At 46.2% G+C, this 18,038-nt stretch overlaps 1 protein-coding gene across 1 annotated transcript in view; it reads right to left on the bottom strand.

The window, feature by feature from the left end:
* Positions 1–683: 683 nt before the first annotated feature.
* TSPAN7 (tetraspanin 7) overlaps positions 684–18,038 on the bottom strand; it is a 124,558-nt gene continuing 107,203 nt past the window's right edge. The window contains exons 5-8 of the mRNA XM_030305936.1: positions 16,394–16,549; positions 10,625–10,708; positions 1,930–2,005; positions 684–1,665 (exon numbers count right to left, since the gene is read on the bottom strand). Coding sequence (XP_030161796.1) covers positions 1,937–2,005; positions 10,625–10,708; positions 16,394–16,549 — 309 coding nt within the window. The 3' untranslated portion in view covers positions 684–1,665; positions 1,930–1,936. The remainder of the gene's footprint in view (positions 1,666–1,929; positions 2,006–10,624; positions 10,709–16,393; positions 16,550–18,038) is intronic.

Below are 18,038 nucleotides of genomic sequence, written 5' to 3'. Positions count from 1 at the left end.
AGAATGCCATCTCTGTCCTCATTACAGGTTGTTCTACAGAGAAGAGGGGGCTTTTTAGATCAACTTTTTTGGGATCAATATATACTTTTACTAGTTTTTTTTTCCCCCTAAGGGGACTCATCAGGAGGAAAACACAGATCGCAGATAACATATGCTGTACCTATTGCTAAAACGTTCTTTTAACCAAGTATAAGGATTCCATACTTTAGTATAAAGCAGGGCATGGGGATGACGGCATGGTATGATGTCATTTCTTCTCTAGACTATCTTCCTTCAATCCAGAGGAGAAAAAAGTAAGGGAAAAATACACGCTCATTAGAAACAACAAAGGAGAGAATCGATGCTCATTTCCTTTTTTTGTTGGTTTGTTTTAATGACAGACTTTTGAAAACCGCTGAAATCTTTCTGCCTCTGGCCTGAAATAATGCGAAGCATCTATTTTTTGCGGCCAACAGTAATACATCCTGTTCATGATAAATGTTTTAAGTTCCTGAAGTGTCCATAAAAAAAACCTAACCCTTCAGCTTTGACACTGCCCGAGGCTGTTTCGGTAGGGTGAGAGCATGCGTGGAGCCGTGTGTCAGCGTGGAAGGTGGTCCTCCTCCAATCCCCCGTGGAACAAGATGAAATAGAAATACGTGTTTAGAAACTTACACAACAACCAAAAAACAAAACAAGGCAAGTTGTAGTGATTCTATTTATTAATACATGTATCACAAATGTTTCACAATATCAATGCATTCTTGTTGGCATGCTAGACAGAGGCATTGTTTCTGAAGGTCTTCTAAAAATATTTTGACTTTGTTCCCCCTTCACACTCATTTTTAAATTGATTCGATGAGGTCCTCGATGTCTGTAATGTCAATGCAAAGAAAAAATACAGAAGTAAAATAACACAATAGCAATTAATTGGGGAGAAACAGAAGTAATATTTCCTTCGCAGGAAGTAACAATACGGCTTGGTAACAGGATTATACAGGTTTCAACCGAGAGGCATAGGTGCACTAAACTGTCTACACATACCCAGGCATGTAACAATAATGAGCAAGGAGGAGGCCACCTAACGCTCAGCAGTTCCCTTCGTGCGTGACGCATGCTTTTTTTCTCCGCATGGACAATTACTGGTGTATCTCTTTACATATCCTAGGCAGCCTGAAGAAGGTAGTAAGAGCCTTAGTAAAGGGAAAACCAAACCAAAGGAGGTTAAGCCAGAAGAACAGCTAGCTAGCTGCTTATCTACATCAAGGGGTATGGCGTTTATCGATCAGGATGAAGGGCTAGCAGGAGCCTTCCACACTACATGCAGGGCCCGGCCGGGCCAGTGATGGTGGGATGACCAGTCACCTACAATGAGCTGCAGTCGGACCAAGTACAGATGGAGGATCTGGTGCGCACGGGGCCTCAGGTGGGGTCCGCTAGGACCGGATGCAGGGAACCTGGCTACACTCTGGCACACGGGGCTTCACAAAACGGAACGCTACACATGATGCGGGCTGGAAGGCGGAGCAGAGACTGTGTGGGCGGGTCAGTTGCACGCTGGGTGGGGGGTTAGGGAGCGCGGGACAGGTGTGTTATGCACTGTGCTCTGACATCCTTTGCAAGTCTTTCAAAGATTGCCGTGGTTCCTTTTTAAAACAGGTCTCTTAGGCCATCGTTCTTGAAAGACTATGAGAGAAATGAAAACATGTGAGTGACTCACCATTAATAAGGACTGAAAAGAAGGTGACAGGCTGAACAGGGCACTACATTTTGCACAAGAGCAGTGACCACATCTCCTCCCCAGCACCACGGAAACGAGGTTTCAGCACATGCACAGGTGCCCCAGCGAGCAAGTAGTTAAGTGGCCAGGCGGTACCCTTGCCCCTTTGAAGGGTAGTATGTGCCCCAAAGGGAGAACCCCGAAACTGAACACTCCCCACATCCACTCACCTTCTCCTTACACCATCTCATACTGGTTGGCCGTGATGAACCGGGACAGACAGCAGGCCAGCAGCATGCCGATCAGCTGGTGCCAGAACGAGAAACGAAGACCAGAGTCTCAAGTCACTGAACGACACACGCCTATGACCCTCTAGATGTAATGTTTTTTAAACGTTCGTTTATTTTGCGAGAGAGAGAGAGAGAGCACGCGCGAACAGGCGTGTGTGCGCATGAGTGGGGGCGGGGCAGAGAGGGAGGGAGGGAAGGAGAGAGAGAGAGAGAGAGAGAGAGAGAGAGAGAGAGAGAGAGAGAGAATCCCAAGCAGGATCCACACTGTCGGCGCAGAGTCCCACTTGGGGCTCGAACTCACGAACCCGTGAGATCATGACCTGAGATGAAAGCAAGAGTCAGACGCTTAACTGAGCCACCCACGGGCTCTACCCCTGGATGTAATTTTTGACAACTGAGGGTTTTTGCATGTGACTGAGGAAAAGGGCACTAGAGAAAAAGATCAGAGGTGATCTCAACAGCGGGGTCCAAGACTTCGGGAGTCTCGCTGCTCAGGCAGGACAGCTGGAGGCTCTAGAAGTGGCCATAAGGTCCCACTGCAGCTTGCTCTGGCCGCTTGAAAGCAACTTTTGACACACAAGCACTATTTAAATTTGTTCCCGTGTTAGGAGCGTAGTGAAAACACTGAAGGACCACGGAATCCGTGAGGTCTTGACAAAAAGGCCAACATTTAATTCAAAGCTGTAAACACATGCACTGGGAAGAGATCTCAACGTGGTATGCCCCCTCAGCCATACCCGGCTGACGCGAGCACAGTTCTTTCCTTGAGACAAGGAGACACTCTTCTTGACCAGGTGAGTTTGCCAGTAAGAAAGTCATGGCTCGTGAGAGGGAGGTGTTAGGGAGGGGAAGGGGAAATCAGGGTTTTCTCTTTGTCTCTAACCATGTAGATATTTTAGGCCTAAACGAGCCCATCCACACTGAAGGCCCAACTCCTAGGTTTTAGGGGCTCTGGAACAACAGAGAGCAGGATATCCCCACCTCCTCACAAGACTTTGACTTCAGTAGCACAGGTGGATCTGGTAAAAGCTGCTGTGACACCATCCCAACGTCCTCAAGCACATCTGTTCTGCTTATTGGAAACCAAAATTCTCATTCCTGACTCTGGAGGATCAGCATTCTTTGGACAGGAACCTGACTGTGCACTTGAGATAAGAGGCCTGCAGCTTCTCTTGGCCACATGGAGTCCCTTCTCCTTAAGCAATTGGCCTTTTTTTTTTTTTTTTTTTTTTTTTTCTGGATCAAAGGTGGGAATGACCTTTACAGATAATCTGGCGCAGTGTCACTCCAAGTGTGGCCCCAGGACAGCAGCATCAGCATGCCGCGGAACCTTGTTAGAAATGCAAATTCTCAGGGCCTCACCTCAGACTTGTGGGACCACACTCTGAGGCGTGGGGCCCAGAAGTGGTGTTTAAGGGGCCCCTGGCTGGCTCAGTTGGTTAAGTGTCTCCGACTCTTGGTTTCGGCTCAGGTCATGATCTCCCGGTTCGTGGGTCTGACCCCGCATCGAATTCCGTGCTGTTAGTGAGGAGCCTGCTTGGGATTCGCTCTCTATCCCTCCCTCTCAGAATCAATAAACTTAAAAGATAAAGAGTTTGTGTTTAAACAAGGCTTCTGGTAGTTGCCCTTATCTTACAGGCGGAACACGTGCAGCCCACACCAGGTCCCAGTGTTGACCTCTGTTCTGTTGGCTTTCCACCCACCCGTTCAGGTTCCCGTCCATCTGGCTACCTCTCTTGCTGAAATCTTAGATTCTTATCTTCCTTTTCAAAAGTAAAACCATGCTGTGAAATATAAAAACTATAGCCTCTGTCAGGTAAGGAAAAACCACCACCTTATTGGGCTCGCCCTCCCTCCTACCAAGGCTCTGGCCAACCTCATTTTGTGCCACAAGATACACAGTCCTGTGCACATGGCACCAAACCACCAAAGGAACCGTGGCTGTAACCTCGAGAATTCTATGGCAAGTGACACATTAAACACCCCCCCCCATGATTGTAAGGACTTTGAACCTCGTAGCTCATCCCTTTTCATTACAACTGCCATTTTCCAGGACCACTGCCATGCCAGAACACAGCGGGAAGGTTTAAAACCCAGATTTCCGCCAAAAAAACATGTGAGCATTAGAGGAATAGCATATTCGAGTATATCCAGCTCTCTAACCCTTCCCACCTCCCTGTACAATGTTACCATCCCAACATTCCAGATAAAACAACGGGCTCAGGGGAGGACAAAGAATCTTCCCCCAAACCACACTGGTAACTCACATTGAGCTCCACCTGTTCTCCTGGAGGAGGACAGCCCCTTTCCTTGTCCCCCACCCCTACGGCTCGGCCTAGACCCTGTCCTTTCCAGAATACCTCCTCCGTCTCACATTACTGGGGGTTCTTTTCTGCTTCATTTTGCAAACTTCAGAGGGAGAGGGCTTTCAGTGGGCATCTCCTCATTTGATTTCGAGTTCCTAAACTCTTCTTTCTTTGTGAAGCTTATCAGTTTCGTGTTTTCTCGTTGAGCTCATGTGTGCTTGAAACACGATAGTTACCATTATGCTTCATGGTTTGCAACGCTGCTAGAATTCAGTACTTTCCGACGCTCCTGGCCTCTGTGGCAATTCATGAGCCATACAGCCCGAAATCTCTTTAGAGTGTTTAAGTATTGCTTGTATCCAAAATCTCTGATTTCAAGGAAATAGAGCATGTGCCTCCACTTTTTTTTTTTTTTTTCCAGAACGGGAACGGCATCATTCTTAAGCACTGGACATACCTTCTCACAGAAACAGTAACTTTTAAAAATATTGGCACAAATAAAAGCTACTTGCTTTTAAACTTACTTTAGTGTATATTTCTGGGGCACAAACACACCTTCCTGTCTGCCCATGGAGAAAGACAGATTCTAAAAATTATTATTTTTAAGTTAATTCATTTATTATTTATGAGAGACAGAGACAGGGAGAGAGAGAGAGCACACAAGTAGAGAAGAGGCAGAAAGAGAGGGAGACACAGAATCCGAATCAGGCTCCAGGCCCTGAGCTGTCAGCACAGAGCCCAGTATGGGGCTTGAACTCAAGAACTGTGAGATCATGACCTGAGCCAAAGTCAGACGCTTAACTGACTGAGCCACCCAGGCACCCCTGGAGTTACTGATTTTAAATTTGCTACTGCATTTTTAATCATATTTGCAAGAAACTTTGATCTCTCACCTCCATAAGTACCAATCAAGGGAAAGTCAGGGTTTGGGGGGAAGCATCCTACACTTAATAGCAGCTATTACCAAATGATTTGGGGGGTACATAACAGAAAGCCTGTTCAGCCAAAGTCATGGAAGACTCAGGGGGAGGACAAATGCTTGCCACTAGACGGAGAAGTCCATCCTTATTTACATGATACTTTTTCTCAGGTTAGATATATGTAAAAAGCACCTCAAAGAGCAGAGGTATGTTCTGTGGGGTTCCGGGCTGCCTTTGAGGACCACACTGTTCATATGTATTAAGGATGCAGTATGTAGGCATTTGGACAGACTCCTGCTTTAAACCCCAGACGGAGCCAGAAAAGAAGACCTGGTCTCTTATGCTGGAAACCCCTCAGGACGGAGACCCCAGAACCACCACTCGCCATTCTTGAGGCTGGTGAAATGCCTAATATCATACAGCCTATGGAGTTTTAGTCTCTGTCTAATTTTTGGAGGTAACCTTTTATTTTTCCCACTCTCTGCCTTGTCGGTACTATATTCTACTTTCTTTTGGGTCATGAAAACCTCTGGGAGGTTCTGCTGCTTCAAGAACTTAGAAACTAGGGAGGGGGGAGAGAGAAGAAAGGCCCTCTACTTAACAAAAGGGTGACTCCAGGCTTTCTCAAGGCGCTCTCACATAGATGGCTGAGCGGCCTGGGTGCCGCAAAGCTCTAGGGACGTGGATTGCATCACTGGGGCTCTGCAAATCACAGCAACAGGGCACATTCCTAGAGGTGGGAGAGAGGGGCTGGGGGGTGGGTTGCCCATGTCAGCAAAGGCAAGCGATGTAAGAGGAGATAGGCCAAGGGCATCCTCCCTGCCATCACCATGGGAACCAAATGTGGCCCAAGACCTGATAGCTGAGGAGCGGAGGGAAGATCGCAAAGTTGTAAAGGCAACTTTTTTTTTAATGTTTATTTTTGAGAGAGAGGGAGAGACAGAGTGTGAGCAGGGGAGGGGCAGAGACAGAGGGAGACACAGAATCCGAAGCAGGCTCCAGGGTCCGAGCTGTCAGCACAGAGCTTGATGCTGGGCCCAAACCCATGAACTGTGAGATGGTGGCCTGAGCCGAAGTCGGACGCTGAAGCAATTGAGCCACCCAGGTGCCCAAGGCAACTTTCTTAATAAGAAAGTTTCTTAATAAGAAAGTGACAAGCAATAGATCAAAAACTTAGATCCTTATAATGCCTGTGGAGATTTTACGCTAATGACTTCAGTGGGAAACTAAATAGAACTTCCAAGTCTTTGGGAAAGTGCCAAGGAATCTGGTTTGACATAAAACTGTACAAATACTATCTGGGACCATCTCAGGCCCTGAAAGAGGAGTAAGTAAATAGCTCCATTAACCTTCTTTGGCCATGTGTCATCCAGGCTATCAACAGCTTTGTCCTGCCCTCTACATGGGAGAGGTCAACAGGTCCCAGAAAAGAAATCCTGGTTCATAATGAATCATCCCAGCAGCCTATGGGCCCTGGGGGAGGCTCTGCAGGGGTAAGGGTCAGAGCATGGATGGGTAGGAGGAGGATCTGTATTTTGTGATGAGTACCTTCTTGCTTTCAATCCCACAGACTCAAACCCTTGCATTATGAAGGCACACAATGAGTTTCCCTTAGGTGCCACACCTGAGGCAAGAACAAGAGGGATCTTTGGCCCGAAGATTTGACATAGCAGGCCAGCTGGAGAAGTCAGAATTATAATCCTGGATCTAGAAGAGCAGCCTAATCTCAAGCAAGCCATTCAAGTCTCCCCCCTTCTGGAAAACGCCCCTACCGACCCCACTCAGGACTGTAACATCTTGTGATGTGGAGAATTAATCCAGCCTAGTGAAGCCCTGTGTCTATTTACATTGGATGCAGAAGCGTTACCACTTCTCCCCTGCAACACACAGCAGAAAGCCAACCAAGGTGGGAAGGGGCGTCACAAATGGAGTAAGTGTCCAGACCCAGACACCCTCACCTTTGGCTTCCAGGCCATGTTAGGAGCAGGGGAGGTGATATTCCCAGTTTTGTTACCTCCGTTTCTCTCTCTCTCTATCTCTCCCTCCTTGTCTCTCTCCTCTCTCGCGCACAAATATGCACATACATTCTGCTTGAGTGTGTGTCTCTCCAAGCTCTTTTGAGTAAAAGAGAAGCTTTCAAAGATGCAGGGAGGAGATACCCTCTCAAAACACTCCAACCTCCTGCTACAAATTTCTAGGGCAGTGGGACCTGCCCGTCCAGTCCAGACAAGCGGGCTTTCCCTTGAGAGGGCTCAGGCAATGGAAGTTTGTGGAGAGAAGCCTCAAATGCCTGCCCAATTCCTGCTGTCCACAAACAGAACTCAAGGGCTTTAAGTTAGCTAAGGTGGCTAACGGGACAAAGTTTGCACAGTGTATTAAAAGGCTAGACTTGGCTTAGTTTTCCTTGTACTTTATACCACCTTTAATTTCTGACACAACAGATGGGCAAGGCCAGTTTGTCCCGACAGATGAGAATGATGGATGTCTCAAGAGCAGGTGAGGAAAAGGGCAAGGAGCAGGTAGAGGGCAGGTGAGGAAAGGGGAAGACAGAGAGAGAGAAAGAGAGAGCCGGCAAGCACATGAGAGCGTGCTCTGTTCTTTCCTACCTACTTTGGCCTCTACTCAGTAGAACTTCCATTAGTATAGGAGGGCCAAGACATAGGCTGACATGACTGATTCATCTAAACAAGCCAACATTTGCTGAGTTTTACTCTGGCGTTGATCTTCAAAATTTTGAACACTTGTGGCTAAAGCTTCCGTTCTGGGTTGTTGACTAGAGTCAGTATTGCTGGTTCTACCTGAATAGGCATCTAGTAAGTGGCCACCACTGTTCCAGAGAGGCCATGGAGGGATCTACTGGTACCTGGAAGCCAACTCCAGCTTCCAGGAGCCCCGAGGCTGCTGGCACCATTAAAAACTGCAGCTGCTAGCACATCAGGCTAGTGAAAGCCAGCGATGGCTCTTTTTCTCCCTGCCCCAAGTTGAGCATGGCAGGTCCCAAGTCTTGTACCACTGCACCTGTCTGGTCATGTAGGTGGATGGTATTAGCTATGCAAGGCCACCGGGCTTTGTGTTTTGTTTTCTCATCCCAACCACTATGTGGGACCTTGATGAGACCTAGAATCCCTGCAGAGAGTTTGTTTGGGGGTTCCTTGAGGGGCTTTGGCCCCTCTCTCACTGCCCTAGAGGGCCACAGAACAAACTCGACCATCCCCACGTTGGGGATTTCTTCAAGGTTAGTGCAGACAGCTTAATGCTCATCAGGCAATTGGTCTAAAGCATAAATCCCCACACACCCCTCCATAGGGAAACATGAGAGAGAAGTAGAAGCGAGGTCTTAATCAGATCCTTCATGACTTGGTTCACCTCACTAATGAAAACAGGAGAATCCCCTGTGCCCCCTCATGGCTACGCAGTAAAATTCTTGGATGATAGGTTTTATCCATGCGATTCCAGGCTCTGTGATGCTCTCTTCTCCCCATGGAGAATATTGACATCATGTTCCTTTATGGTTCTAGGATAGCCATTAGGGGAGACCTATATCCCTTCTTCCAACGGGACAGCTGTCCTCAGTCACCAAGCACAAGCCTGGCCTGTCGGAGGCGTTAACCTGACACCACATATACATGTGGTAAACTGGACATACAAGCTCTCAAGTGCACCTTGCACAACTATATCGGACATGATGTCCTGGAGCCTCTACAATGTCCCCTGGCCATTACAGATACGTCACTGAAGTGTTACTACTCAAGTATGATAGCAATCGGAAGAAAGGGCGGGGCAGCAACTTTCTGTGAAACGTCTTTGGAGATGCATTGGCACTGTTTGTGGTGTCATTCTGTGTCTGTGTGTTGGTGTGTTGAGGGTTTAATTCATTTCCTGAGCTACAAAAAACGAAGTGTGGTAAAAGAATTTTAAAACTGCTAGAAGGAGCACACACTCCTGTTGGATGATTCCACACGCTCTTGTGACATAAAATGTCACACGGGATTTTGTAACCACTGAGGAAGAAAAGCTTTTTGACACACCCGAGCCTAAACCCTCTCTTTGCAAAAACTACTAGGGCAATGTTCTAGTCTCTGATCTAAGTGAAGGTTACACAGGTGTAACATAAAGGTGTGTTCATTTTGTGCTAATTTATTAAGTTGCACATCTATAATTCATGCATTTTTCTATATGTGCCATATTTCAATTACAAAGTTTTAAGGATGGGGGTGCCTGGATGCTTCAGTTGGTTGAGCGTCTCTTGATTTTGGCTCAGGTCATGATCTCACAGTTTGTGAGATCGAGCCCGGTGTGGGGCTCTGTGCTGACAGCACGGAGCCTGCTTGGGATTCTCTGTCTCTCTCTCTGCCCCTTCCCCACTCTTGCCATCTCTCTCAAAATAAATAAATTTAAAAAAAAGTCTTAAGGACAAACTTGGCTAAAAAAAGTACATTTGCATTACGAGGCAGGAAGGAAGGAGGTATGGGGGCATCAGGAAGAGGGAAGCATAGTCTGAGAGAGCCAATATTGAATTCGGGCAGGGGAAATTAGAGTGGTGGAGACAGGACTGAGAGAGAGAACATTAATTAGGCTTTGTTAGAAAAACGATCTGTTGGTCTGAAAAAATTCCGAGTTAAACATACATAAAGTTTTCATTTGGTTGTTGAGTATACATGCCAATCCTTCTACCCATAGCAATATCATAGCAACAATGTATCATTGGCTGTGAGATCAGAGGCCTGTGGAGGAGGGCCAAATTTTTGGCCAAATTTTTTAGATTTAGATTTTTAGATTTAGTTTAATCTTGTTCCATCCTTGAGTATGTATTGTTCACTTCATGTGCAGAATTAGTTCCCCTACTATTTTATAGACACTGGGTGGGGATATAGGGATATAAAATTTAATATACAAAAATTCAGTTTCCTCTAAGAACCAATAGTCCTTAGGAGTAAAACAATGATCACAAAGACGAAGTTTGCTAAATGTAGACTTTCTGGAAAAGGAGACGTCTCGTGCATAATCGACAGGAACTAAGAACAAAACCGGGACAGGTCAACCAGGAAAAAAAAGCCTCCCCCAAATCCAGATCAGCCATTTGATGCTTGGAGTTGTTTATGCTCCAATTAAGCCAGCACTTTGTTCAGTTAACCTCCATTTGACCTACAGAAGAAGCAAGTTGTTTTCTGGAGCTAGTCATTAGTTGAACTGTAACCGATATTCCCTTGATGGCAAAACTTCATTTAAGTTGAAAAAGGAAAATCAATAAACAGATGACCTGAGGACTAATGAGCAAGGAGCTCTGACCCCATCTATCAGCCTTCCCCAAGGAACAGGGAGGCAGGAGGGGAATCCGGAGACCAGGGAGGGAGGCCAGGGCAGGAGGCTGGGGAAGGACAGGCCTGACCGCACAATGATGCAGGCTACCTGGGAGAACGCGATTCCAAAAGCCACTCCAGCGATGATCCCCATGTTTGTCTCCATGAAACTGGTCACCAGATCGTAACAACCCTGCAAACAGAGAGACAGAGAGAGAGACAGAGAGAGAAAGAGAGAGAGAGAGTGCGGTGGCCTCAGAGATGTGTTTTACCCAGGCCAGACTGGGCTGTGTTAACTTGCGACACTCCCAGCAAACATTCTGACCCCGCAGTCAGCAAGTACAACTGCAACTCACCCTAGGAACTCTCATTAGCATTCTTTTCAAACTTAAAAAAAAATCAGAAAAATTCCAAACATACAGAAAGGCACAGAGAGTGGTACAGTGAACCCCGAAGTAACTCCTTCTCTAACCTCGCAATTAACATGTGGCCAATCTTGTTTCATTTAGAGCTCCTCACCTCTCCTCCCCTGGCTGGATTATTTTAAAGCCAGTCCCAGATATATTCTTTCAGTCAGAAATGTTTCCGTAGTAGGATTAAATATAGCAGGAAATCTGTAAGATCTATGAGGCAAATGCTGTAGAGGTAGGGAAGCAGACTCGAAGGATACAAAGGCATTCCACATCCTTGCACGGAAAGACTCAGCATCACAAACATAGTTACTAGCATTTTGACAACAAATGACAACATCTCAGAAAAATAAAGTGAAATCATCTGGTTAGAGAAGGTGTTTGAATGCCTACCACCTTTATGGTGTTTTGGGGTTCTTCCTAAGGAGATCATTATTTTATTTTTTTAAAACAGGGAAAAACCTATGTCTGAAAGTCCTCTTTTCCACAAATTTACTATGTGACCTTGGACAAGTCACTTCCCACTTCTGGAGTCAGTTGACTTTATCCATAAAAGGAAGTGAATTTCCCCATAACGTACTATGAAATCTTCAAATGTGATTCAAACCAACACAAGTTTTACCAATTTCAATGGTAGTTTGATACTGATAATGTGAATCACCTTTCTTTAAAATAAACGATCTGGTTGGAGTTCAACAATGTTGCTGAACAAGTTTTTCACTGTTGTTTTTCAGGATTACATTTTATCAACCTAGTCTAGGTGGCAAGCACCACAGTTTGTGTATCGCCCATAATGCAAAGGCAAAAGTGGACTCTTCCTGTTAAGTACCCAACAGGTTGAACTCTGTGTGTGCGTGTGCCCGTGTGCATGCATGCGTGTGTGTATATTTATTTGAAACTGGACCACATCAACCTAGATTTCTGAACTGACATAACAGACTCAGAAGACACGGTCTTTTTCCAGTTTTCTGAGAGAGGGCTTCTACTTAAATGTCTAAAGTCTGCAAAAATCAAGACATTGATTTCAAAACGGGGCAAAAAGGATTCTTGCTTATCAAGAAAGACACACTAAATTGTAATAATATCTGAAGAACAAAAAAAACCACGTCTCCCATATTTAAACTCAAAATTTAACACTGTAATAGTTCTCGTAACTTACGAAAATTCTACCAATGCTGTACCTTCTAATGAGTGATATTTTATGTAGCCTTAGTCTGTCTGCAGAGAAGTACATTAACGTAGCAGCAGTGCTTTAACATGTTTCCTTTTTTTATGTGTATTTATTTTTTAGAGAGAGAGAGAGCCAGCCAGCCAGCGAGGGGAAGAGAGAGGGGGACAAGAGCTGTATTGATAGCACAGAGCCCGATGCGGGGCTCGAACCTACGAACCGTAAGATCATGACCTGAGCTGAAGTCGGATTCTTAACTGACTGAGCCACCCCGGTGCCCTTGACACGTTTTCGATGCAATGGGAAAACTACACTTCTTGGTTAGCTGATGCAAATTTGAAGGCTGGGGGCGGGTGGGAAAGGAGATATATGACTGCTTATGAGGAGTTCTGCAAATTGATTCTCTCTTTATTGTAGAAGATTGCTTGCTGATTTCATTTTTACTAGTGAAAGTATAAAACCAAACTACTTTTCAAAAGGTGGTGGAAGGGAGAACAGGTTGGGTTAGGAAGAATTCAAGGCGAGAAAAGAAGAGAGATGGATATTTGAACACTTTGCCAAATGGTAGCAACTAAGACAGAGCTTTGCTGAGGTGGCCGTCATGACCGTATCTTCTCCAGGCCAGTGACGGTCGGGTGGAGGAATGAAGTTCAGTCCAACACCAGTGTTAGGTCAGCTCAAAATATGAAAACACAAACCCAACCATACAAACCAGAGAGAAGCAAGGTGGGTGAGTTTCTTACTCTGCAATATATTTTGGCATAGATATTTTTCCTATGAACTTGGATTCTGCATTTTGCTAATGTATGATTTCTATTCTGTTGTAGGAGATTCCACAATCAATCACATTTTTGATAAGCCCACGTCACATCAGCAAGTGAAACCAGAAAAATGAGGTTCCCGCCATTAGGGCAATTGTGACAAAATCGTTCTCTCCAAACCTTGCTTCTCAAAGTAGGGCTCTTCCAGGGGCAGCAACAGCAACCATCACCTGAGAGTTTGCTAGAAATGCAGAATCTGAGGTCTTGCTCCAGACTCCAGAATCTGCCAAATCCCCAGGTTATTCATTTTTAATGAATTTTAATGAATGTGACCAATATCTCCAGATGTTTCATATGCCCTTTAAAGCTTGAGGAGTACTATTCTAGAAGAAAAGTTCTCACATGGTTTTTCACTCCACAGAAGAAAGCAAATTAATGAAGCCTATCAGAGGGAGGGTTACTTAAAATGAGAAGGATGGAACTGATTTCGCTTTTTTTGTTGTTGTCTCCACAGTGTAAGGGCAAGGCGGAAATAAATGCTTTCCATCTCTAGACTCATCTCCGTTACTCACCACGTGGACCCACAGGCCCATCCTCCAGATCTCAGCACAGACCTGCAGACCACAAGGACTGCTGTGGTATTAGAACACAGGCCGTGTTTGTATCCCACGCCATGGTCCCCACTACACCGTGATCTTACCCGCCCACAACAATCCCTTTTAATTTCCTAAAATGAAAGCCTGGTGGTCCAGGTGTGAGATAAATCTACAGAGACCTGCTAAGTGTCCTAGGAAACATCCAGAAACAGAATAGGTCATTTGCTTGCCCTCTCAGCATGTCGAAATCAACACAGTCGCCAGTGGGAAACAGCTGTCAGTGGCAGATGTTTGATATGAGGAGTAGACAGCTCGTCCCAGGCAGGTTCTGGGAAGAGGTGTATCAGTAGCGGCCAACCAGAATAACCATCTCACTTCCTCTTGTTCTTAAAAAAGGTCAAGAATTCCTATGGAGTAGGGGCTCAGTCAATGCTGTTTAGCCATGTGAACCTGCAGCTATCTCAACATCCTGCTAACAAAACCAAAATAAATTCCATCCCTCACACAAAACAATAAACATCCTGTTTAACTCTTCTCACCTCCCCCCTGCTCTCTGCCCATTATTTGTACAAGGTAGGTTTCTCAGGCTGCCAGGAAAGAGCCAAGAGTCATCCTTCTGTGCTACTAAAGCATAGGGTTCAAGACACCAAAAGATCTACAGGGATTTAGAATATATTTATTCTAGACAACAGGATTCCATAGAACTACAATGTGGCAGTAGTTAAGCCTCCCGGGGGAGGGAGCTGGGGGGTGGCTAACACTTATAAGTATCTACTGTTAGTATCTTCACATCGTCCCCATCTCCTGCCTCTTACAGGTGGGGTATCTGAGCCTCAGACCCAAGAACTCATCTCAGTGGTTCGTGCGGGCATTGAATGGGAATATCTAATAAGACTTAGTAGACAAATTTCAGTTTTCACTCACTTTTTCTCCACGGAGAAAGCCAGGTCGGAGGAATTAAGCACGTTTTCCAGGTATTTGAGGTGGCCAAGAAAACGTAAAGCAGGATGGGGGCAGGAGGTGGGGTGGGGAGGCAGGGAGTGAGGTCAATTTGTAGGTTATCAATGAAATGGAAAAAATGTTACCCTATCTTTCTTTCTAAGGATCACAGAGATGCACTATAGGCTACGGCTCTCAACTGGCTTTTGAATAGTAACAAAAGACCCTCCAGCCGGGGCCCTGCGGTATCTTTCCTAATAAAGGACACGGTGTGGTGTAGTGGAAGACAGACCTCACCATCATCAGGGTGATGTTTACGTCACAGTTAACATTTAACATCGCAGTTCACGTTTCTCTTGTCTATACTCTGGGCCAGGCACTGTGCTTTAGATACTTTATGTCACTCAATCCTCGTATCAATCCTAGGTGGGGGGGATGATTATCTCCCTTTTACTGATGCGAAAAAGAAGACGGAGAAAGGGTAAGTCACTCGATCGGGGCTGCACAACCAGCAAGTGGCTGAGCCAGAATTTAAACTGGAGTCCGACTCCAGAGCCCATGCTCCTTCCTGACTTGTAGATCTCCACCTTTCACAAAGGAAATTTCGCTGTAATGGAAGACTTTATCCAGGTTGATGGCTGCCTGCTTCAACAAATGACCTCCTGAGACTTTGCTATGCCAACGTCTCACAGCCAAAAGCATTTCTTATCTTTTATAAATTGGAGTGTCCACTGCAGCTGGGTATGCTCTGCGCTTCGTAAAATGGCAGCATAACAACATCTATGGGGGCTCAGTGGGGATGTCCACAAGGAAACCAGAAGTCACCTTACTGATGAGAGGCAAAGAAAGGAAGCCTCACGCTTTGGATTCATAAGAAAATTCCAGTAGGAGCAGATGTCCTCTGAGCTAAGACAGGAAGTGGAAGCAGTCAGTACTGAACATCTTAACCTCACGACACCAGTAGCAAGCGATAAGCCCAGAATGACAGAATGAGCTTCTAGAATGGCAACAATGCTCTGTAGCATTTATGCTACAAATACCAACATTAAATGGGTAAAATATAGAAACCATTTCTTAACATTCTAATCTTGAGAACATGGCTATCTTCTATGAATTATTCAGTGGTTGGCCCAGATCACATCAAGTTTTGAAGACCTTGCAAGAACAGAATTTTATCTTAGTAAGAAAAGATAATTTACCCGATGGCTGCGGAACAGCAGGTAAGGTCAACAATAGGGTGTTTTTTTCCCCCTCCCTTCTGTTTTACCAAAACATATTTTTTATCTGGAATTTCTCTAAACATTTAAGAACACAGACCCCCTTCACACAGTTTTATCATGCCTTCATCATATTCTCTGTGAAGTGGGATACAGAATTGGTCTTCCTTTTTTCTCTGACTACTGAAATTTTATTTCCTTCATTTTTAGTACATGCTACCTTGCAGATTTCTTTTAGCCCGTCTTTTCCTCTCTCTCTCTCTCTCTCCCTCTCCCTCTCTCTGATTTCTTTGGGAGTCAGGATTCTGACAGTGAGTTGAAGCGGAGTTGCTGATTTCTTTTCCTAGAGCCGAGAACGCCCTAAAATAAAGGCCACCCTCCTGGCAGGAGCAGATGTTGTCTGTCAACTCTAGTCCCCCTTCCTGCTAAGGACTGGCACCCAGCTGTGAATAATTCCATGTTTAGAAGGTAGATTAAGCAGAAGAAAGACAGCCAGAAAGAAGAAAGGCAACATTCCCTGTCTGACATCCGCACCAGGGTGAACAGGAACCGTAGCTAAACCTCCCTAACTACGCCTGGTAGCTTCTTGCTGACTCACAGCTCACTCCTTCAGGAGCGGACAGCCTCGAGTGCCTCTCCCAGGCAATAAAGGGCTGCGCAGAAAGATCCCGCGCTCTCTCCTGGACGACATTTCTAACCCGTTTGTCACAGTTCCATAGAAACAACAACAAAAAGCCCTCCCCCAAACATTCACCACGGATCCCGTCAGGGCTGACACGAAGTGTACCTTCTGGTTAACTTTGGTGGCCGCCACAGTCAGATTGTGTAGATCCTGGGAATTGCAGTCGGTTTCGTTCATGCAGCAACTCAGGGGGATGCCGCGCTCCAGGAAGTAGGGGCTGGTGCTCCAGTTGGTGTAGTTCTGCACTCCACAGCAGCTCAGCTGTTAACGGGGGAGGGGAAGAGCCAAAGGGTGCAGGTCAAAGACATAGCGGTCTCCTCCCTCACGACCCTGCACCGTTTAGATGAGAAACACGGGCCGAGGCCCTGAGCGAACAGGCACAGCTTTGGTGAGTACAGATGAGCTAAGACTCCATTAACTATTACATTCACCGGGAGGCTCAACTGGACTGAGAAAAAGGAAGTCAATCCTAGATTGCGTTTTGTGTTGGCTTCCTTACCAAGTCCACAAAGCAGGATACTGATGGGGAAGCCGAGACAAAAATGGTTTTAAAAATCTCTTTTTAGGGGTGCCTGGGTGGCTCAGTCGGTTAAGCGGCCGACTTCGGCTCAGGTCACGATCTCACGGCTCATGAGTCCGGACTCCGCCGTCAGTGCAAAGCCCGCTTCAGATCCTCTGTCTCCCTCTCTCTCTGCCCCTCCCCCTCTCGTGGTCACGCTCTCGCAAAAATAAATAAACATTAACAAAACTAAAAAGCTCTTTTTAGACCTTATAGATCTATAAGATCTCTACTGGTAAGTAATGGTTTAGGGTGGAGAATGATGTACACAGAGGAAGAGAGAGCTGTTGTCGGTAAACTACAGCCCACCAGCTGCCTGATTTTGTAAATCAAGTTTCACTGAGACACAGCCACGCCTGCCCATTTACACAATATGGCCGCTTCTGTGCCGTAAGAGCAGAGCCGCGTGGCTGTGACAGAGACTGTACCACACTCAGAGCCTAATTACCGTATGACCCTTTCCATAAAAGATGCGCCAACCCCAGACATAAAGAGTATTCAAGGAAATGGGGCAAAAGTGGAAATGGATTAGTGACTGGGTAAAAGGTAGCTAGTTCCTTACATTCTTCTAGCAACTTTTCGGTTAAGTTTGAATTTTTATCAAAATACCAAAAAGAAAAAAAAAATACTGCTTCTGAAGTAACAAAACACGCAAAAAACACCCCAAACCCAAAACTTCCCCGGGTGCTCCAGATGGGCCATCAGCTTGAGCACCGGCACCTGCCCCCTGAGCACCTCCAGGCACGAGACCGCCATTTTCCTCATCTCCTCTGCAAAGCATCAGGCAGCCTAGGGCCTTCCCACTCCCGCCAGACCCTCGGCTTCTCCTAGGCCCCCTGCCCACCCCACTACACCGCCCATGCCGGTAAACACGGCTCATCTGAGCTCTCCACCCAGCCTATACACACCACTTCCAGAATGCTCAGCAAGGCTGCCTACACCCACTGCCTCCTTTTCGAGGCTTCAGATTTTCAGGGCAAGCTAGCTTTCCTTGGGGTGTTCCTAATTCATACTGACGAAAGGCAAGCCACAGGCAGGGGGCCCTCTTGATACCAATGGCCCGGATAACTGGCCCCTGGACCAGTGCTGGGTGTGAACTCTTGGACACAGGACCGGAGAGCGAGAGTCAAGAGCAAAGGCTGACGGCCCCCCACCCCCAGCAGCCCCCCAGGACGAAGGCCTGACGTCACG

The sequence above is a fragment of the Lynx canadensis genome, chromosome X (genome assembly GCF_007474595.2).
Source record: "Lynx canadensis isolate LIC74 chromosome X, mLynCan4.pri.v2, whole genome shotgun sequence".
Taxonomy (NCBI): domain Eukaryota; kingdom Metazoa; phylum Chordata; class Mammalia; order Carnivora; family Felidae; genus Lynx; species Lynx canadensis.
The sequence above is the reverse complement of the archived record's forward strand: the minus strand, read 5'-3'. Positions and strand labels throughout refer to the sequence as shown.